The following is a 23,088-nucleotide window of genomic DNA, read 5'->3' as shown; positions in this document are numbered from 1 at the left end:
TTGTCTTTAGTATTTTTCTCACTCTTTGGATATGATGCTAACTAATCACATTTTTAATTTGTCTGCTTATCCAATTGTAAATATTAAATACTGTGAAGATAGAGGAAGCATGGAACAGCTGAGGTATTTTTATTTTTGATTAAACAGACAAACACAACACAAAAAAAATCATCTTATTGTGGAAGTGTGTTGATTGGTTACAAATAACTTTCGTGCATCTCTTCCACAGTCATTACTTATAGTTCACATCACATTATATATTTTAAATCAAAAATCTTAATATATCTTACTATCAATTTATCACAATTCTCATTTCACTATAGTTGTTTTAACGTCCTTTTGCATGAAATAATCCAAAATTAAAAGCACAACAACATAATGACATTTCATTAATTATTTCTAATATCAGCCAATAACATTGCCATATATATATAGGTCTTTGGTTATTCAGGTTTTCTCCCGCATAAAATTGGAGGTGTCTTGGCGACGTTTCAACGAAGTCTCATTTGTCAACTTCAGACTTCGTGCTTCCAGGAGCAAAGCTTTGGTCGAAACGTCGCCAAGACACCTCCAATTTTACGCGGGAGAAAACCCGAATAACCAAAGACCTACATACTAACACCCGCGAAAACCTCAGAAAACAAATTATGTATGTATGTATGTATGTATGTATGTATGTATGTATGTATGTATACACCTTGTCATTTCATTGTTATTGTTACAATTATTATTTATTAATAGAAATTCATTCACTAATTATATCAGGTTTCCTCTCATCAAACCAATACATGTGTACGTTGTTATCGTTATCAGTTATTTATTTAACATAGCACTCTAAAAATTACTAAATTACTAATCACTAATCATATTATAGAAGTGTGTCGGCTGATTACAAATAGCTTTCATGCATCTCTTCCACAGTCATTACTTATTGTTCATATCACATTGTATATTTTAAATCGAAAATCTTTATATATCTTACTATCAACATACACAATTCTCATTTGACTATAATTATTTTAACATCCTTTTACGTAAAATAGTCCAAAATTAAAAACACAACCACATAATAGCATTTCATTAATTATTTCTACCATCCAATAACATTACCCCTTTATAACATGTTCTAAGTAAACATATGTACCAACACATGTATATACCTTATTATCATTATCAATTATTTATTTAACATAGCACTCTAGAGATTACTAAGAGTTCCTGTCCATCTAATTCCCTTTTCCATACTCCCCTTTTTCCACTTTCAACCACGTTCACTCCACTAGTAAAGTCATCAGTTGTCTTGTCTTTATAATCATTTTTCTCTTCAATTTTTGGGACTCTGACCCCATCATTTTTTGCTGTTATAAACTCTAGTTTTTCCATCTTCTTCTCAATTCTCTCTGTTGCTTCTAATAAATTTTGAATTCAAGCCATAATGTTTTGCAGAGTTAAGGTTTCTTTTGAATAATGTGCCATTTTAACAAACTGGTAGATAGTCCACTCTGGCTTTCAAAGCTTCTTATATTAAATTAGCTTAAACGCAAATTCATTTATGATCTTCAAAAAAGAAGGTTCTGTTTCTTTTTCTCTCCCACTGCCAGTAAGGCTCTCAGAACGCACCTGTATAAACAATTCGTGCTTTTGCTTCTTATCACTTTCTATAAACAAGTTGCAGAACCTTGAGTTACAAAGTCAGTGAGATCAAAAGGAAAAGGGAAAGTTCATTATTTCAAAAGCTCAAGCCTCCAGCCTCCAAGAGGCAGTATTGCTTCCCACTCTCTAATATTATTTCAAATTCAAAAGAAACAAAGTTCTTAAATGGAATTAATAGCAAGAAGTAAAAGTCTTTGTTAAAATAACAAAGAAGATTTTAATCCATAAATTAAGAAATAAAAATAGAAAAATACAAGAAGAAAAACTAATCCATTCTCTTAAAAAAAAAAGTTGCAAGCACTTCAATCCACAAAGTAGAATTACAAAGAAAAAGAAAAGAAAAACACACTATCCAAAGCAATCCAATATAGGTTAATTTCACCGCTTGTTTTCTTCTTTCGGATTTAACTTAAAAAAGATTTTTTGGGCAGTCTTTTCCAAAACAGTAAAGATTCCTCACTAGATGGACACACTTTCTTTTTCCGCTTCCCTTCCATTCCGGAGCTGTCCCAACTTCATCAGCCTGGGGCTGAGGTTTTTGTCACCAGCTTGAACAACTTCTTGGATAGATCAAGGACTTTGCAGTGTCCTTGAGATCAGCAAGATGTATTCTTCCTGTTCACCCTCTCTAAGGGACGGTTTAGGTCCAATTGGACCGTCCAGTGGCAAAAGTTCGCTGGCTGTCTTGGAGCAATTGAGACAGCACGTCCGTATTGTTGTGATGTTGGCTCCTCCTCCCCCTGATTATTTCTAACATAGTTTCATGCTGGAATTTTTAGTGGAAGATGTTGAATAACTGTGACCTTTGTCCCATTAGCCTAATGCCCTTGAAAATGGAAAGGATGGTTCCATCTATTTGCTCAGTTAGTTTTATATTTCTATTTTTTTTTCCTAATGTGCCAGCAAGTGGGGAAATGTGGGCAGGGGAAAGCAGCTAGATTAGGAATAACTTACGTGATAATAGCTCTTCCAAAGAACAAATGAAAACTGGAATGTATGTATGCATTTCAACATTTTCTATGCAGGGTGGGCCAAGGAATTGGTGGACTGACATGCATAACCAACATCATGCCAAACCCAACTGTTTCTTGAAGGATCCTGATCTCAATATGCACCCATTTCTCTTCACCTTAGGGAAGTCTCTCTCTGTGGAGGTGAGTACAGTTTAGGTAACCGTATTCAAAATATTATGACTGCCTGAACATCTTGCAATCAGACATAGGTAGCCAGGGGCTTGTGAGCTGCATGAAGTGCCTGATTCCCCTTACTCATTTACTTTTGAAGTTTCCCAACCTCCAGGTTTCCACCACTAAGATCCAGCAACATAGTGCAGTAGATATGCTGTGCCATTTGCTGCAGATTTTCAAAAGACAAATAAAAACTTCCTAAAGCTGCCTGGTCTGAAATTTCTCTGCTAAATGCAAAAACACTTGGAAAAAAAACCTTGGTTGTTGTAATCTGCATGGTATTATTATGTCATTCACAATATTTATGAGCTTCCAGAAACACAAAAACATTACTGCAAATATTACTGCACCCTTCATCTACTAGACATAATAAAGTTTCCTATCCCTGGTATCCACTTTTGTCCAGATGGGATCAATCAGGTCACTTCATATTTAAGGCCACAGAAACAAGCTAGGTAGAAATTTATAGAGAGAATCCATTTCACAGCAATTCCACAGTATTGCAAATAAGCACTCTTCACCCTCCAGGATAATAAAGCTGCTTATTCTATTTTCATTTTTGCCCAGATGGGATAAATCAGGTCACTTCATATGTAAAGTCATGGACAAAATCTGCCCTTAATGAGGAGAACCAGTCACTTTTTACACTTCTTGAGCTGAACTGTAAAGAAGAGAGGTTATTAAGTATATTGTCAGGGTTCCAAGAAACGACCCCATTTCATAACAGAACTCTGAGGCAGATTCTCAAAGAACAGTTTTTATTTTAGAGACATCATTTTGGCATCAACTGGTGGAAAGCCAACTCTGAGCTTTCCCGGGCTTTACACCTAGATAAAAGTGAAAGTTTCACTTTCTCCCAAAACAATAACTCACACTATCCAATCCGGGCACTGGCTGGTTACCTGGCAACTCCTTCCAACACCTCCAGCCAGCCAGTAGTTGGAATGTCCTTGACCTAGGAATGAACTAGTTTGTTTCAGATACAAATTACCCCACCCCCTCTCAGTTCCAAGCTTCGTCAAGCCTGAAGCTTGACCTTAATGGAATTACAGAAAAGGAAAAGGAAAATCTCCCACAGCTAGAACAGGTTTGGGGTTGACATCTATCCTGTAGAGTGATTTATTTTGTCCTTCACTAAACTGTGTTTTTGTTACAGCTTGGAAAAAAGAAAAAGAAATACATGCCTTACCAGCACCAGCACAAATATTTTAGCTGTGAGTACTTCTGCCATTTTGCACCAAAAATTTAGTCCAACTAGAAATACCAGGACCAGTTCTTCCATCAACCTTGGGGTTGGAGAGCCTTAAAGGAGGTTGTCTGAGATTAAACGGTAGTTATTCTGCTGGTTTGTGGATTTTTTTTTTCATTTTTGGTTTTATTCATATTTAATGTTTCATAAATGGTAATGACTGTGGAAGAGATGCACGAAAGTTATTTGTAATCAGTCAACACACTTCAACAATATGTAACGAAATATGATATTTTGGATTGTTACTATGTTTGTAGGCTACTCAGAATCACCTTTTCTGAGAGGAGCAATTATATAAATTGGCTAAATCAATTAATCAGTGGTAGCTTAGGAGAAAAATGGCTTAGGAGAATATCTGGGATCAAAGACTAAATTGCTTTGATAAAGTATTTAGCTCCCCCCCCCCCACCAAATGAATCACTCCGGATTCAAGACCAAAACTCCCAAAAAACTGGAATTGTAATTGTATGAAGTGTGGCAATGACATAGAGTGAACGGCCTAGCAGATAGAGGAAATCTGTAGTAATAATTCATTAGTCAGTAGGAAATAAGAAATAGGAGAGGAAGAAGGATCTCTCAGAAATGTTTATAATCTTGAGTGATTCACACATATTTGCATTTTTGCTTTTATTTTTTCCAGTATTGGCCCCCTTAACATTCGTCGCTTTTGTGCAGCTTATCATTTTTCGCTATGTTATTCGGAAGAAAATATGGAGTGTAAGTAATTGACGGACATGCAGAGACAATACCTTCTGCAATGGGTCAGTATGTACCCGGCAACAGGAACAGTGATTGCATCATCATTGCTCGCCAAAAGGGAAGATGCATTAAAAAGAATGAAGCATTGCCTTGATGATGGAGATGCCATTCCTATTTTTTCCAGACATTGGAGACACAAGATAGCATTAGAATTTTAGCTGTATACATTTCTACTATGCCCTCAAAACCAGCTCCCATCTGAAACAGCTGTTTCTTGGGCCACTCTGCTGCATAGCAGCTGTTTATGCAGTGAGGCCAAGAACTGGACAAGCCTCTGTGTGTGTGTGTGTGTGTGTGTGTGTGTGTGTGTGTTTGTGTGTGTGTGTGTGTCCGTTGCTCTTGCCTGGAGCAAGAGGGGCTGTCACCAGAACCTCCATTGGCTTTTGAGGGGCTACCACTCCTTAAAGGAGACAAAGTCTCTTAAAGTTGGTGAATGGGGCAGTAACACTACTATAAAGCACCTGGGCTGTGCCCAAGAAACCCTCCATTGAAGGGAACCTAAAAACCACTTCCCATCAGAACCAGATCTGAGACCAGGAAAAGGAGCAGTAGCTCCCTCATTGCCCACCTAGCTGTGGACAAGGGTCAGGAGACCCCAGAGGGAGCTCCCCCTTTGTGTGGGAGAGGGGGCAGGAGAATTTGGGCAGGAGCTGTGCTTGGCACCGGCTTGCAAAAGCTGGCATGGCTTGGCAAGTGGGCGTGGCCAGGGGCTGTGCTGCAGGGGAGGAAGGCACCCACCCAGATGAAAGAGAAGCAGGCAGGGCATGGAGCTTGCTTGGCTTTCCTCACCTGACACCGCTGCTGTCTCTCCATGCTGCTTTATAAAACCTGCTCCGCAAAGTGCTGTGAGCCTTGAATTTGGGAGTGAAGACTGATTCACTTGCACGAGCCTGGCTGGGTGGGTGGGCAAGGTGGGAGATCTGAGCTGGTTCTATGGGAGCTGATTTTGAGGCTCCCTTTAATGGGGAGTTTATTGAGAGGGCTCAACAGGAGTGTTGCTCCTCTGTGGCAGTTTTAAGAGGCATGGACTTCAATGTGGGCAGTGGTGGCTCCTTGAAAACCAATGGAAGTACTGGTAACAGCTCCTCTCACTCCAGACAAGCATCCTTGGAAAGGGTGTGCATACCTTCCGAGTGACCCCCAGCTTCTCCAGTTCCTGGCCTAGTGCCTCTTTGCAGAAGCAACTGCTGCACCATAACAAGAAACATTCCACCTCCCCACCCCACAAAGGAGGGATAGCAACCTTAAGCTCTGCCTTGTCTTGCAGCCGGGGTCATTTGGTGCCGTCAAGTGGGGGCACATGCTCCTGTGAGAGCCTCTGCACTATGCTGAGGGTGGGGCACAGGAAGGCTTTAGTGCAGTTCTCACTCAGCCTTCTTCCGGATGCAATTTGGGGCCTACAGCACTGGAACCTGGAGAAGAAGCAGCTGTGAGGGCAGATAGCCCGTTCCTGAGGCTGCTGCCTGCCCCACCTGGTGATCTCTTTGCATGCAGTGTCCAAAGGGACAGCAGAGGCCCACCCCTCAACATGCAGATTGGCCACCAGGATGTATGTCTAATTGTCCTGTGTTGTGAATTGGCCGTGACAATTTGTCCCTCAGCAAATTGCCTGGGTAAAGGAGGAGAGGAGCAAAAGGGGACAAGTCAGGGGGGATGAACACTGGGGAAGGGGCAGCTTGAAGGGGCGGTGGCATGAAGAAGATGTAGCCGGGCTACTGTGCCCAATTGTCATAGATCACTGCATACTCCCATTTGTAATATTCATTCCAGGACAGAACTGACCAATGGATTGTTCTGCTGTTGTGCTATGTTACAATGCAATGACTTAAATATTTTGACTTTCAGCAAAGCGTTTCCTTATGTGTTAAGCTAAGTCAGCGTTGTCAAAGTGGATATCATTGAGGGCCACATCAGGATTGTGTTTGTCCTTGGGGAGTGGGGGCCATGGCCAGGGTGGGCATGGCCAGTTTGACATCACTCGTGTTGGGGATGCCTGTGGTGGCCTCAGAGCTCTGCCAGCAAAAACAGGCTTCCAACCTCCATTTTCAGCTGCAACAGCCTCTTGCAACCCTCTGCCAGTGAAAATGGACTTTGGAAGGGACGTGTGCCGCCCTCCCAAGCTCCGTTTTTGCTGGCAGAGGCACCACAGGCCAGTCCTTTGCTGTTTCCAGGGCAGCCCCATAGGCCAGATCTAAGCACACTGTGGGCTGGATCTGGCCTGCAGGCCCTGAGCTTGACACCCCCCTAAGCTAAGTAATATGAATCATTAAACATAATGTATTTTAAAACCAACCTATTTGCATAAAGCAGTTAGGAAGCTGACAGAAGCTACATTTTCCCATCCATTTTACTCACTCCTCTCTCTTTTTGGCCAGGATCTTGCTCTTATTTTATTCTACAATCTCCGTATGTGCCTCATGTTCATTCCTTTAATGGGATTCAAGACCTTCATGGCATATTATTGGCTTTCCAGGTAGGAACTGTGGAGAATTCTTAACTGCACTGCTGCCTCCTGTGCATATAATTGATGTACAGAACATGTGCTTGGAATGAGGGAGATTTTATGTGTGGTGCTTCATGTCCCTCATGATCTTTCCAGTCTGAAGAAGGGCAACTGCTGCAATGTCTGAGTCACGAATCACAAGAAAAAGTGGTTAGGTCCTTGATCAGATATGTAATATATTACATATATGACCTTGACACTGCAATATTTTAATGCAACACCAATTACAGCAAAAGGCAGAAACTTATGAGGGCCAAATCCAATTAATAATTGAATGAGAGACCACCAAGAAATATCAGGCCCGAATACTAGAGTAGAAAGTTTTTTTTTAATTTTCTAAAGTGTTTAAAAAAGTATTTCAGAATAAGGTAGTGGGAAACCATGTCTGTATTCCCTCACCCTCCAAAGCACCTTTATGTTTATGGAGTCATCAGGAGTCAAGATTACCTAGAAGAGACTTTACATTCTCCCTTTCTTTTTAAAAAAACCCTGCCTTTCGGCACCAGCAAAATGGTGATCCATAGACTATTTGTCAACGAAGAGCCAGTTTGGGGCAATGGTGAAGGTTTTGGCCTAGAACACAAAAGGAAGTTCCAGGCCTACCTTAAGTATGCAAGCTGGCCAGGACTAGTCACAAACTCTCAATCCAACACACCCCCAAAGTAGTTATGAGGAAAATAGGAGCAAGGAGTATTAGGCAAGTTCTCCATCTTGAATTGAAATATAACAATAATAGAAGACTATAGCTGGTGAAGGGATGTGACATCAGGATTCCCATGGTGCTGATATCCCTGGGAATTATAGTTCTTTGTGCATTGGAAGGCCTTAGATATTTGAAGTATAATTAAATAAATATCTTCCTGGGTAACAGATATAATAAGTTATTCCCTTATCTTTAGTTACTTGCTTTCCACTGAAAGACAAACACTGAAAAAAATGGTGGATTTGTAAGATTGAAATCAATAGATCAAATCAGAAGATAAGAGAGGTTTGCCAGCAAAGACAATAACAATTTTAATGATGATAAAAACAATGAAAAAAATGTAAAAAAATTCTAATTATTTCATTTCTTGAAATTACTTACTTCCACAGGTTCCTAGAAAGCACCTGGTTTCTCTGGGTCTCTCAAATGAATCACATTCCAATGAACATCAATTATGACCAGAATCTGGACTGGGTCTCTTCCCAAGTAAGAACATTTCCATTCTAGTCATAACATTTGGGAAAGAACAGGAACTTAGGTTTTTCTATGTTGTTCTGTTTTTGCTACACTCTGTTTGCAGCTGGACATGCAGCTAAACTAATCTATCCTCCAATAAAACAAACCATGTGTGTAGATTTATTAAAGGGACAGGATGGCTGAAACAGGTAAAAATAGAAATACAAACAATAAGAACCCAAATACAAAATAAGCAGCATTGAGTTGCTGGTGAGCATAATAATTAATAAATAAAAATCTAAATCTCACCAGCAATACTGTGTGTATGGGATGTGGATTTTTGTCCTCAGATGAACATGTGCCACAGATAGGCTGTTTCTTCCTGCTGCTTCTGTTTCCTCTCCATGCTAAAGTCTGGTTTCCCAGGATGCACTTGTTTTTGGAGTGAGGATTGATGGATAGATAATCCTTAAAGGACAGGGTCAGCTTCCAAACAATACAGCCACTAGACGGTGCCAGAGAACAACAACAACATATACACAAATTATATGCCTGGGGCATAACATATGGATTGGCAGATAGGCATATATAGCAGAGATTCACATTGTTGGAGTTTGAGTTGAACAAAATCCATATTAAAGGATGTACTGAGCATATCCAAAATAATAAGTAGCAGACAGCTCCAATTAAAACTGTTCGATGTATTATTTTCTTGGATGTAGCATATAACTTCGACTCAGCTGTCAATACGCTATCAATCAAAATTTGTAATCAAAAAGAAAACCTGACTTGTATCTGAGCTACACCTTGGAGGGGGAGGGGGGAAGGGAGGGGAGAGAGAGAGAGAGAGGGAGAGAGAGAGAACACACAATTTTTAAATTAATCATGGGCCTTGTAACAAACAGACACAGAGGAAGCAGGTGAAAACCTTCTCCTCTATCTGTTGCCCTTTGCATTAACAGGTGGAAATGGAAAGTACAGTTGTCAACAACATTTCTTCAGGCTGAGAGAAAAAGACTGGCCCAAGATCATTCAGCTGGTTTTCTGGCTAAAGCAGGACTAGAACTCACAGTCTTCCAGTTTCTAGTCTGATGTCTTAATCACTACATCAAACTGGCTCTCACTTTCATTTCTATTTACTGTACTTAAAGCTAAAGGTAAATGTCTACTTTCCAGTCTTATATTTTAAAACGTTCTCTCCCTTTTTTTCTATCAAATTAAGATAACAATTGTTCTTGGACCCTCCACTAGTGCATGTCTGACGTGTAAGATTTCAGTGCCAGTCTCTTAGGCACAAGGTTACTGTACAAGGTACATTGTCTATTAGAGCTAGCCTGAGTCAAACATTTACATTCAAATGTTTAGAAAACAAAGAGAAACCAAACAGAAGTCCAGACCCACAAGCCAAGAATAAGAGTTCAGAGTCTCCCTATGATAAGAAGCACCAATGCCTGAAAAGAAAAGGGCCAATTGGAGGGCTTCACCCGCTGTCTCTTCCTCCCTTAGCTCTCAGCAACGTGTAATGTTGACCATTCCTGGTTCAATGACTGGTTCACTGGGCACCTGAACTTCCAGATTGAGCATCAGTGAGTATGAGCTAGAGAAGGAGCAAGGGCATAGAAATGTGTGTTTGTGGGAGTGGGAGACCTTTGGAGCAATCATACAACACACATGGTCAACGTTAAGCAGGGCTGCCATATTTTGGACCTAACAAAAGTTCTGGAATCATCACCTGACACCCTTTTCCCTTCTTGCAGCCTTTTCCCTACCATGCCTCGGCACAATTACTACAAGGTGGCTCCTATGGTGAAATCTCTATGTGCCAAGCATGGTGTTCACTACGAGTGCAAGCCCATCCTCACAGCTTTTGCAGATATATTGCAGTAAGTTCCTGGCTGAGGGAGGCTCCTCTTGGGCACGGGATTATCCAGAAGGGATTGCAGCCAGAAAGAGCACAAAAAAGATTGCCTGGTGAAGATGTTCTCACTGCCATCAATCCTCTTCTCCTTTCTCTTTCTGCAGCCGCCTGAAGGAATATGGGCAGGACTGGCAGAAAGCTTATCTCCATGAATTGGGAGTGGGAGATGTTCAGGCAGCAATAGAAATGCATTAACCTGGTAAGAAAGGATGACTTTTAATTATGGAGAACTTCTGATTTTGATCAACTCTTGGGATAATGAAGAAGCAGGAACAAAACCAGAGTCACTTTTGATAGGTGATGGATAGTATAAATAAATAAATAAAATTAAATTAAAATTAAAATGGTGGCTCAGTCATTTCTTTCATGCCAGCATGCCTAATTCTGCCTTACCCCATTTGCTAAGATGAATAACAGAGCTGTTTCCTTTTGGGGATATTCATCCCATTATTCTAACTCTTAATCATAGTGGAGGACATGAAATCTGCCAGGTGAGGCATTGCTGAGACTCAGAACCCATCCCAGAGAACATGTGCCTACCAGGGGCATCCACAACAGTTGGGGCTGGTGTGAAAACAGTAAAGATAATGCTTATGATCACATGCTCTGATAATTGCACAGACTTCAGCATAGGCACTGCTACCATCATGCTTTTTTAAATCCCATCTTCCCTTGCATTCACCCCTGCTGAAAAGGGTTGTTGAGAGTTGTAATTCAGCATTAGGGGGAGTGGAGAATATGGTCTTCTCAGTTTTATCACTAGTTAACTTCTCATCTTTTTGTTATGAGGAGAGGCAGTATAGCAAATTGTCTTTCTTATTGACCATGCATTGATCTTTCAGGGCTTTTCTCATCATTACCACAACTTTATTCTTCTGCCACATAAATTTCTTCTCTTCCAACAAAATTTGTGCTGTTCTAACAAATGAACCATTTTCTGCTGAGAAATAAAGCCTGTAAATAACTTGCATGCAATTGTTGGATTTTACTGGTTTTCTTCCTTTGTTGTACCAAATATCCCTATCTGGTCATCAAACATGGACAAATCCTTTTCCTTAAGATGGTCTGGAATTGAGGAGGCGGAAACATACAAAGAAAACAGTTTTGACTGGCCTCTATGAGGATGGGTTTTTTTTTAGAGCTGCCTGTTTTATTCAGGGTTTGTTCCATTCTCACTAGAGTAGTCCCCATTCTTTCCTTTTCCAAGAAGTTTGAAACATGAATACTCAATGCCTCCCTCTCCATATTGTCTCCTTACACTAACACAGTCCATTTCTCCACACCTAAACCCAATGAATGAAAGAAAACCAGGGCACTCTTAAGAAAACCTAATTATTTCTGAGACTATTACTTCCCATTCTTCCTGTTCTGTATCAAACCTTTGTGTAGGTTCAATGGATGGTCAATGCTAAAAGATTTTGTACTAGGCCTAGCATCAATCTGCAGCTGCTGTGGTGACTTAAACCTTCTGCTGGGAACACAAAGTGAGCCTTTTGCCCATAAAGGTTCTGTTATAAGATGGTGAGAATGTGCTCCTAAAAACTGGATCATTGTCTTGAAACTTGTCCTGGGAAAACTGTTTTCATTCCCCAAATCCTAAGAAACCATTTCATATCAAATGTGTTGCAGAATAACTGATGGGACAAACATACATTTGAAGTAACATCTGGTTGACCGTTCAACTCTCGAGTTTTTTTTTTACAAGGGGCTTCAATGGGTGAAAGGGCGAGGAACGCAATGGACCTGGAAAGGTAAGAGGCGTGCCTCACTTCTCGCCCCCCCACCTGCCACCCCTTGCTAAAGGGACGGCAGGGAAGGGAACTAGGCAGGCTGCTTTTACCATTGGGGTGGGCAGTGTTTTTTTGCGTGAGAAGGAACAGGCGGGAGGGGGTGATCGCATTGCTGGACTGCTGCTCTTTTTGCGTGGGAGGGAAGGGTGGTGGGTGGTGGAAGTACTTTGCTTTGCTTGCCACTGTTTTTGTGGTGGGCTCTTTTTGCGCGGGAGGGAAGGGGGGGTGGAAGCACTTTGCTTTGCTTGCCGCTGTCTTTGCGGTGGGTTCTTTTTGCGGGGGAGGGAAGAGCGGGAAGTGGAAGCACTTTGCTTCACCTGCCACTGTTTTTGCGGCAAGCCCTCTTTTTGCCCCGCAAGCTGTACCGGTAGGTGATACAGTGGTAATGGTGGGGACCGGTTGTACATGCGCTTAAATAGTTGGGGATGGGCTTATTTTTTGGGGAAGGCTTATTATGGTGCATGCTCTGAAAAGCACGATTGGGCTTATTAGCAGGGCATGTCTTATTTTTGGGAAAACACGGTACTAAGAGATGCTGCTAACCTGTTAAACCAAGAAGTGAATGACTTAGAGCCAAAAGGAAAAATCCTCCATTTTCACAAATAGACTTGGTTGAAATAATTAATTTTTGAACTGCTTCTTTTCTGAACAACTTATTGTTACAAATAAAATAAGATCCCTGTAGATTAAAGAAAAAAATATTGCCACATTTCCCCCTACATAGAATTGCAAAATGGGTGCTGGGGGTGGCAAATATGTTGCAGGTTATGGTTCCCTGGGCATGGATAGGTTAGAGCCTTCCAAGATAGCCTGTGCCTTATCTGAAGGAGGTCTGTAGGGCACACTCAGCATGTTACTTGATTATCTTCCCAGCCTGACATCAATAGCTGGGAAGATTCTGGAAAATATAAGCAATGAATCTGCAAACACCTAGAGGCACACAAATCATAGCTAGATGCCAACATGGGTTTGTCAAAAACAGATCATGCCAAACAAATTTTATTATATTCTTTGACATTGTGATAAAATTAGTGGACCAGAGAAATGCTATGGTTATGATTTACTTGGAGTTTAATAAGACATTTGATAAAGTAAACAAAAAACTACTACTTGGTAAGGTTAGCCAACATCACCACCAGAAAGATTTGTAACTGGTTGGAAACAGAAATCTTCAAATACTGATATAGCTCTCTTCACTTCAGTATCCAAATCCCTTAAAAATTGTATGCCATGTTATCTCTGAGACAACTCTCATAATGGTATGAATTCTGCTTTGGCTGTGGAAAGAGCAACTGAAGTGTATCATAAAATACATTCATCATAAATCATAAGATATAGCACCTACTAATAGTCATAGGATACTAAATAAGCAATCAACATAAATCATACTAGTAAACTAAACAAAACAATATAAATTGTAAAGATACAAGCAAAAAAGTTGTAGTTATAAGGAGAAAAGTAGATATAATATAATAGGAAAGATGAGAAGAATAATAGTAATACAACATCACTAAATTCTAATACTCTATTTACTTTCTTATGTCCCTTGGTCTTTGGTTGTCTCTTTTACATATATCCTTAACAATCTCTTTGATTTAATTCCATAGTTCCACTGGTTTCTATCAATAAGGAGGCTTAGGACTTCCAAGCAGTTTCTGATGTTATCCTTAAAAACGGTGATATATTCTCAAGAGATGACAGCAAATAGCTGTCTCCATTTTTCCTCTTTAACTTGACTTGGAAATTGAATAGAAGCATGAACTTGAAGTTCATGGTCTGTTTACCATTAGCCTCTAGTTATGTCTTTATTCTTATAACTAAGCTCTTCTTTGTGATACTAATTTAATCAATGTTACTTCTGTGTATTTCATCTGGTGATAGGCATGTATATAGGCATTACTTTGATCATTTGGAGATTGAGGAAATCCAGAGAAATAACTGGATTGGAACAAACTGATGAACCATTTTAGGATTTCATTTCTATTTTCTAGATGATATAGTTCAGTTATATTTCCCTCCTTATTGTTACACTTAGGGTTCTAGTTTCTGTCAGGACTGAAGTTCATCACAAAACTTGTCAGACATCTTTTCTGCATCAGGGGTTAGATCACAAACTGGATCTCTGTTAACCCCCTGTGTTGTTCTCATTGGAGGATACGCTGACAGGGGAAGCTGTCAGACCTGGGAGCCATCGTTTACATTTAGTCCTTCAGGCCTGCCACATTGTCTACTGTGGGAAAATGGGAGGAGGGATTGTATGGAGTGTGGGTGAGATATAGTCAAAATAATATTCTTTCTCAGATAGCAATAGCAATAGCAGTTAGACTTATATACCGCTTCATAGGGCTTTCAGCCCTCTCTAAGCGGTTTACAGAGTCAGCATATTGCCCCCAACAACAATCCGGGTCCTCATTTTACCCACCTCGGAAGGATGGAAAGCTGAGTCAACCCTGAGCCGGTGAGATTTGAACAGCCGAACTGCAGAACTGCAGTCAGCTGAAGTAGCCTGCAGTACTGTATTTAACCACTGCGCCACCTCGGCTCTGTGATAGTCAAGGCCATGTTGCGTTGAGGTGACTGGGAAGCATCTCCAGTTTTGGATGGTGCCTGATTGGATCGTGTGACGAACGTGACCCAGTCTACACTGGGTAAACACTTAAACTTTCTTTTAAAGGATGTTATTTTGACTATATCTCACCCACACTCCATACAACCCCCCTCCAATTTTCCTACAGTAGAAAATGTGGCAGGCCTGAAGGACCAAATATAAAAGATGGCTTCCAGGTCTGACAGATGGCTTTCTTTCATATTCCCATTGTAACTATCTTTGCATCTTTGGAATTTCTTCACTGCATGACAACAGTGGAAACTAAATATTTATAATCCTTTAATGTAGTTGCCTCATAAGCACTAAGTAGTCTGCAAGGTGAACACTCTGTCACCATATTATGTTCATTATCTGACTCGAGGTGCCCATTATCTATCATTATTTTCTCAATCACCATATATTATCTATCTATGTGATTTTCCATTGCATTCTCTAAATATGAAGTCATTACTTTTCCCTTGTTACTAAATGATAATCTACCTTCTGTATTTTACACAGTTCCCTGATATAGGTACCTCCTTGTTTAACTGGGCAGCTGAGATGACATTCATAACTTTTGTTGATTTTGGAAGGAGAATTTAATCCTATATACTCCCAGGATTCTTCATTCATTCATTTGAGAAACATTGGAGTCAGGCACCCCATTGTCACAATAAGGCAGCAGAACAGGACTGAGATGGGGAGATTGTGAGGATCTAAAATTAATCTTTCAGACATATTCACAGCATGTTAGCACTCTTCTAGAAATTTTAGACTATAACTCTTTAATCCCTAGCTATTAGCTCTGCTGGTTGGAATAAACATTCATAACACAAAGCTTCAAGGAGGCAGATTGTTGCAGGTTCTCCTCTCATTTGTATCTCTTTTCTACAGTTCGTATCTATGTTGACATAAGTATCATTACCATTTTGAAAATGCATTGATATCGGGAATGAAGTTAGAAGTGGTAACGTGCTTGAAAAAGTGAACGGTTGAAGCGATTCCATGCCTAGAATGATTTAGAGTTTTGGAAGCAGCTGTCAGCCTCTGCTTCGCTGCTGCTTTTCGGCTGCCAGTGAAACGGGGAGGGGGGGCATGGTATTTGGGAAGGGAATCATTCTGTACTGGAGGACTGTTTAATTAGGAAGTTATTCTCGCCATCTCTTTGCGCATGTGGAAGGAAGGGAGTTTCCCGCCAAGGCCAACTGCCCAGCATTCCATCCTGATGATGATTTTTGAAGATGTCTCCCACCTGACAGTTGGGTGAATTATGATTGGACTATGGACTGGGGTACCAAGGGGAGGGGATTGAATCTTGTATTGATATCTTTTATTCAGATTCAGCTTTGCTTTGCTTCTTTTTGTTTGTAGCCAGTAAAAGTACACTTAATTCTGAAATATGGAGTTGAGTGGTTTCTTTCTTGGCTATTAAATGAAGGGGCAGTGACATTAAGCTGAATCTCACCTCACATCCATCCTGGAGTGAAAACCTTCCGAGGGGGGTGCAACCAAAGAAAAAAAAATGTCCCTCCACGACAGTGATCAAGAGGAGGATATGGGAGCAGCTGCAGCTCCTACATTAACGGATTTATTGGCTGACCTGCAAGTGGAAGAACCGACTGTTCGACCCAGGTGGACTTGGGGAGTGGGACAGAAAGAGGAAACTGAAGAACTGTTAACTGGAATTACGGTGAGGAGAAAAACCGAAAAACCAGCAGCTGAATGGCAGGGTCCTGAAGAGGAGGATTTCATGATGGCCCAAGCCATGAAACTTCTCGAAGGAGCGTGGGAAAAATTCCGGACTTGAGAGAGTGGGGGTGACAAAGAACCGGAGGAAGAGCCGAAAAAAAGGTACACATTGCCTAATTTTAAGGAGGCTGGGGGAGCCGAAGGGGGATGTGCACAAGATGACCCAGAGCCGACCCCACCTCTGGCAGCTAGAGACATTCCAAGAAAAGGGGGGGCATTGCCGATGCTGAATGGCTAAGGTCCCTCTTCTAAGTGTGAAATACGCCCGGGACCCTAAAGAACTCAGGTTGTTTTTGATTCAGGTCTGGAATTATATGCAAATATATGGACCAGACCTGAACTCAAATGAAGCTAAAGTAAGAACCATGTTAATGGCTCTGAAGAAGAAGGCAGCTGACTGGATGGTTGAATTGCATAATAATGATTCCCCTCTCCAGAGCTTCTTGGGGTTTGCCAACTTCTATCATCAAATTATTCCTTCTTTTGCTAAGATCGCTCTGCCAATTACAAATCTCCTGAAGTCAAAAGGCGGGGCAAAGCCCAAACCTAGCAAACCTTTAAACTGGACTATGGAATGTCAGGCTGCTTTTGAGAAATTGAAACGTCTGTTCGCAGAGGAACTGGTCCTCAAACACACAGACATGGACACACCTTTTGTGGTCCAAGCTGATGCTAGTGATGTTGCAGTGGGGGTGGTACTGCTTCAAACAAATGCACAGGGGAAATTACAACCCTGTGCTTACACCTCTCGTAAACTAACTGACACTGAGAGATGCTGGGCTATTTGGGAGAAGGAAGCTTTTGCTGTTCGTTGGGGTTTGATGACCTGGCATCATTTTCTAGAGGGCGCAAAACAGCCTTTTGAGGTATGGACTGACCACAAGAACTTGGAGGCGTTAAAGACCCCCAGAAAACTGAAGGGGCACTACAATTAAAATCCTTAGAGGTATTAAAAGAGGAGAAGGCAATTCAAACATGGTTCCAGTATGGGCAATTATAGGCCAGGTGGAAAATAGATCAAAAAATTGGTTTTGTCCAAATTGAGGACAACTTATTTAAACAAATAAGAGATCAAAGTTTAATGCATATAAAGAGGATATATAATGTATTAATACAGATAGATTCGGAAACAGAGCTAGTTAAAGACCGTATGGTAAAGTGGGCTCAAAATATTGAAGAACCAATAATGTTGGATACATGGGAAAAAATTTGGGTAAGAAATGTGAAATTTACGAAAGCTCAAAACCTGAGAGAAAATTTTTACAAGATGTTCTATAGATGGCATTTAGATCCTAAAAAGTTGGCTTCTATGTATCCGAATTAACAACCCAAATGTTGGAGGTGTGGTTCTCTTGATGCTACCTATTTCCATATATGGTGGACTTGCCAAAAGGTTAAAAATTTTGGATAAAAATATGGTGGATTATGCAAAATATCTTTAAAAGAAGGATAAAGTTTACCCCTCAGTTATTTTTGCTAGGTATAAGTACTGACTTTACAGCGGTAGAGACTAACTTGATACTGCACTTAATAACGGCAGCAAGACTGTTGGTGGCGCAATACTGGAAGAAGGAAGACCTGCCTACAATTCAAGAATGGACATTGAAAGTTACAAATTTAGCCGAGATGGCTAAAATATCGGCATATCTTAAAGATCACTCAAATGAGAGATATAAACAAGACTGGAAAAAATGGATTGACTATATACAAAATAAATACAGGACCAAGAAATTCCAGTTAGCCTATGCTTAAGATCAGAATGATTTAAACTGTTTAAAGTTAGCTTAGCAAGAAGAAGCTAAGATCAATGTAGAGATGTTATTAATTTCATTATTTCTTTTTTCTCAATAGATTTTAGACTGTGTTTGTTAAAAATCTATACCGTGTACAGGTTCTGGGAAGTCGGGGGGAGGGGGAAGGAGGAGGGGGGTTGGGGGGAGGGTGGAGGGAGGGAGGGATATACATTAGGCTAGACACGATGTGTTAGATCTCAATGCAATGTGACTTCACATGTATACTGTTTTTCTCTAATTTTTCTTTAAAAATAGGATAAGCCAAATACATTAACATATAGTGGAAATACACCGAGGGGAGGAGGAGTAGGAAAGAAGAAAGATGGGTAGAGAGGGATGGGAGAGAGGGTGGGGGGAAAGGCGAAAGGGAAGGAGGGGAGCGGATCTGGAGAGAGGAGTGGTAGAGGGCGAGGGGAAGTAGGGTAGAGGGGGATGATGGAGGGAAGATAGAAAGTTGGAGGGTGGTGGAAGAAAGAGGTGTATGGAGAATGGAAGAGGTATATTGGGCTTTTATTTTCTGGGGCATTGTCGACAAGAGGAATTGATGCAATTACTGTTTAATACTGTATGGTGTATACATGTGAGTGTATGAAAATGAAAATGAAAATAAAATATACTAAAAGGGAAATAAAGACCTCCAGAAACTATCTACCAAACAAATGCGGTGGGCACAACATTTCAATAGATTCAATTTCACTTTGAAATATATCCCAGGTGGGAAAAGTTTTATGGCTGATGCTTTGTCCAAGCTTCCACAGTACAACAGTTCGAAACTCAGTGTTGTCCAGCCTGTCATACCTATGAGAAGTCTGGCCGCTCCTGTTGTCACCAGAAGTCAGGAAACCTCTAAGTTAGAGGTCACACAAGACCTCGTCACTAACCTCAAGGGGGCTCTTACAAATGATGACTGGTTCCAGCAACATACGAATGAGTGCACCATGAAAGATGGACTTGCTTGGATTGGTGCTAAGTTGTACGTTCCTACTTCCATTAGACCCATGGTGCTTCAACGTGCTCATGACTCTCGCATGGCCAGACACTTTGGGTTTGTTAAAACCCTACACCTCGTCAAGAGGCAGTTTTGGTGGCCTTCATTGAAAAAAGACATTGAATCTTATGTGGCTAGTTGCCCCACTTGTGCTGCAGCAAAATGCCCACCAGGTAAATCCTAGAGGTTGCTCCAGGCGGTAGCCCACCCAGAAGCCCCGTGGAAGGAGATCTCTATGGATTTCATTGTTGAACTTCTGGAGAGTCAGGGGAATACAGTGATTTGGGTTGTCACTGACTTATTCTCCAAGCAGGTTCATTTTATTCCTTGTTCCAAGATCCCGTCCGCCAAATCCCTGGCTAAGTTGTTCAACACGCATATCTATTGCTTGCATGGGGTTCTGGACCACATCATTTTGGATAGGGGGGGTCCAGTTCACCTCACTGTTTTGGAAAGAATTCCTGAAACTGATTGGCTCCATCCAGGGGTTAAGCTCCGCCCACCATCCTCAGACTAATGGCGCCTGCGAGAGGACCAACTCTGTGCTGGAACAATATCTTTGCTGCTTCATCAACTACCAGCAAGATAATTGGGTGGAATTGTTGCCTCATGCTGAGGTGGCATACAACAATTCAGTGCACAGTAGCACAGGTTTTACACCCTTCCGGGTGGTTTACAGACATGATTTTGTGCCTATCCCCGAGATTCCTTGCAAGAAACCACAGGTGTCGTCCGTCTCCGAGTGGAGTGATCGCCTTCGAGAGATGTGGCCTTTAACGCACCAGGCGCTGGAGGCTGCACACCGTGCACACAGAAACAAGCGGATAGGAAAAGGGCAAAATCTAATGACTATAAAGTTGGTGATCATGTCTATTTATCCACTAAGTTTCTTCAGACAACTCAAAAGTCTAAGAAATTGGGTCCCAAATACGTTGGCCCATTTCCAATTATCAAAGTATCAACCCTGTCTCCGTCCATCTCCAATTGCCTAAGTATCTCAACCGGGTTTATCCTGTTTTCCATGTTAATCTCCTGAAGCCGGAACGTGCTTCTCCATTGAGGGCTCCTTTACCGCCTCCACCTGCTCCACTTCTGGTTGAGGGTGAGCAACATTTTGAAGTTCGGGAGATTTTGGACTCTCGTAAATGGAGGAACCGTATTCAGTATCTTGTGGCTTGGAAACATTTTCCCCCTTCTCATACTGAATGGGTTGACAAATCCCATGTGCGGGCTCCTCGTCTGCTCTGCAAGTTCTACTCTACTTACCCAGACAAACCCTGACCTCACTTCGGATTTCTAATTTCCCCCTTCCCCTTTTTCTCTTCTGTGTCATGTTGTTCATTTGTTTGTCTGTGTTCTTTCGTTTCTGCAGGCGTGACCGTCCTTTTCTGGAGGAGGGCTGGATGTCAACCTCTGCTTCGCTGCTGCTTTTCGGCTGCCATTGAAACGGGGAGGAGGGGCATGGTATTTGGAAAGGGAATCATTCTGTACTGGACGGCTGTTTAATTAGGAAGTTATTCTCGCCATCTCTTTGCGCATGTCGAAGGAAGGGAGTTTCCCACCAAGGCCAACTGTCCAGCATTCCATCCTGATGATGATTTTTGAAGATGTCTCCCACCTGACAGTTGGGTGAATTATGATTGGTCTATGGACTGGGGTACCAAGGGGAGGGGATTGAATCTTGTATTGATATATATTGCTTTCACGCCTTTTATTCAGATTCAGCTTTGCTTTGCTTCTTTTCGTTTGTAGCCAGTAAAAGTACACTTAATTCTGAAATATGGAGTTGAGTGGTTTCTTTCTTGGTTATTAAATGAAGGGACAGTGACAGCAGCCTTATGCAATGCTTCTCTTCCTGAATAGGTTTCCCAATTCTGCTTTTCTGCTTTTAGTATTTACAGAAGGAAGCCCTTTAAAAGTAACCATGGTGATGAGGCTGCTAAACTCCTATAGAGAACTGCTATAGAATATTTTACACAGTTCTTTATTATTCTGTTTTTTATTCTTTTTTTAAAACCCTGAACAATAATATCTTCATTAATCTAACTTGATATCTAATACTATCCAGTTTTATGCTCTCTGAAAGAAGAGATGCCTTCTATAGAGGGAGGAGAAGAAAACCTTTCAAGATCTGGGGCGACAGAAGGTTAATGGCAGTGTGGGTGGCTAATAGAGGTGTGTATAACGTTGACTGCAATATTTAACTGAATGAAGAGATAGAGTCACTCCCACTTTCCACAGGTTAAAAAAAAACAGTCCAGGAGTTAATAGAGCAGCATCCCTCAGTGCTTCCAGCCAAGATGCCCACTCAGTTAGGAGCCAGTGCAGGGAAGCCAGAGATTGAGCCAGGGGTCCCCCGGCTCTTCACTTGGGAGGAAGTGGGGCTCTGCACAGGCAATGGAGACTTGAAGGAAGAGAGATGGCTGGTCATCAACTGAAAGGTTTATGATGTTAGTCAGTTCTATTTGCGACATCCAGGTGGCCCGCGTCTCATCAGACACTATTCTGGATAAGATGCCACTGTGAGTCCTTGCTGAGGGGAAAGATGGCTTTGGAATGATCTGAAGGCTGCACTAAACATTTGCTTTGTGTGCACACACTCCAGGCTGAGGCTGTGTCTTCCTCAGTATTTCTCCAAGGGTCTCAAATAACAGAATGAGGGGGAAGAATCTCTCTTGTCTGAAGCCATAGAGAATTCTGACATTACAGAACAGCCATTCCAGGTTGGGTCAATGTTTGACTGCAGTTAAGTTACATAACTTTATTGATTTCTAGACAATGTGAACAAAATGCAGCTTAGGTTTGAGGACCTGATCAGAAGGTGTTTGTGAAAAACGCAGCTTATATTTTGGCTGAGCAAAATTCAGTCAGGAAGACTTTTTCAGTGAAAATATATGAGTAATATTGGTAGCATAGAACTGTGACCTCTACCAGGTATTGAAGGATGTTAGCTTTTTAAAGTAAATACAGTGAGGACTGAATTCTAGGTAAGTTTGGAAGCTGTAGATTCTGTTGTATATTTCACAACACAATAGTTTATAGACCCAGAATGAGAATTATTTTGATACTCAATTTGCTACCAAGGGGCTTGTTTCCTCAAACCGAATAGGGAGAGCAGGCAGTCTGCAGGAGGGTGTCAAAACCTCAAGAGGGGAGGCATTGATGCTTACTTAAAAGGGCCAAAGTTTGAATGGTGATGCTATGCCTACAATCTTGTGGATTCTGACACCCCCACCCCCACAACTGAGCAGGGCAGTGGAAAAAATTATTTTAACTCTGCTAAGTTCACAGCTCATTTCATAGTAATTGTGATTGCAAGTCCTGCTTTGCCTATAGCTCCAGGTCTCCTATGAGCCAGAGAAGTGCTGCTATGGCACCTTTTAAATCTTCTCTTCCTCCTCCTCCTTTTTGGAGGAGAAAGTGAAAAGTGCTGCTTCTTCCAGAAGAAAGAATTCAAGTCTGAAAGGGAGGGTATTCCTCCGTGGGACTGGAGGGAAAAAGTCATTTTCCTTTACCATTTTCTGCATTCTTGCTTCTGATAGACAATCAGGTAGTTCCATTCCTTTTTTTATTCCTCCTCCTTTTTTCTTCTCACAGTCAGCCTTGAACCCCATTCTCTTTTCTTTCCAACCTTTGGACCTTGGAGAGCTCAAGAGGTAACCACACTACCAAACTACACACTACCAAAAACAAAAACTTTGTGTTTTTTTCCTCACACAAATGTTAGGCATGGCTCTGTTCTTTTCAAGGAAA

The 23,088-nt window shown here is 41.3% G+C and overlaps 1 protein-coding gene and 1 pseudogene across 1 annotated transcript in view; both read left to right on the top strand.

The window, feature by feature from the left end:
- The window catches only part of LOC116510602 (acyl-CoA (8-3)-desaturase-like), a 36,430-nt gene extending 24,267 nt beyond the window's left edge, over positions 1-12,163 (top strand). Inside the window, exons 5-12 of the mRNA XM_032220215.1 lie at positions 2,679-2,807; positions 3,997-4,054; positions 4,730-4,806; positions 7,224-7,321; positions 8,444-8,540; positions 10,017-10,096; positions 10,268-10,393; positions 10,533-12,163. Of these exons, the coding sequence (XP_032076106.1) occupies positions 2,679-2,807; positions 3,997-4,054; positions 4,730-4,806; positions 7,224-7,321; positions 8,444-8,540; positions 10,017-10,096; positions 10,268-10,393; positions 10,533-10,623 (756 nt within the window). The 3' untranslated portion in view covers positions 10,624-12,163. The remainder of the gene's footprint in view (positions 1-2,678; positions 2,808-3,996; positions 4,055-4,729; positions 4,807-7,223; positions 7,322-8,443; positions 8,541-10,016; positions 10,097-10,267; positions 10,394-10,532) is intronic.
- A 9,472-nt stretch (positions 12,164-21,635) lies between these two features.
- LOC116505333 overlaps positions 21,636-23,088 on the top strand; it is a 39,926-nt pseudogene continuing 38,473 nt past the window's right edge.

The sequence above is a fragment of the Thamnophis elegans genome, chromosome 1 (genome assembly GCF_009769535.1).
Source record: "Thamnophis elegans isolate rThaEle1 chromosome 1, rThaEle1.pri, whole genome shotgun sequence".
NCBI lineage: Eukaryota > Metazoa > Chordata > Lepidosauria > Squamata > Colubridae > Thamnophis > Thamnophis elegans.
The sequence above is the reverse complement of the archived record's forward strand: the minus strand, read 5'-3'. Positions and strand labels throughout refer to the sequence as shown.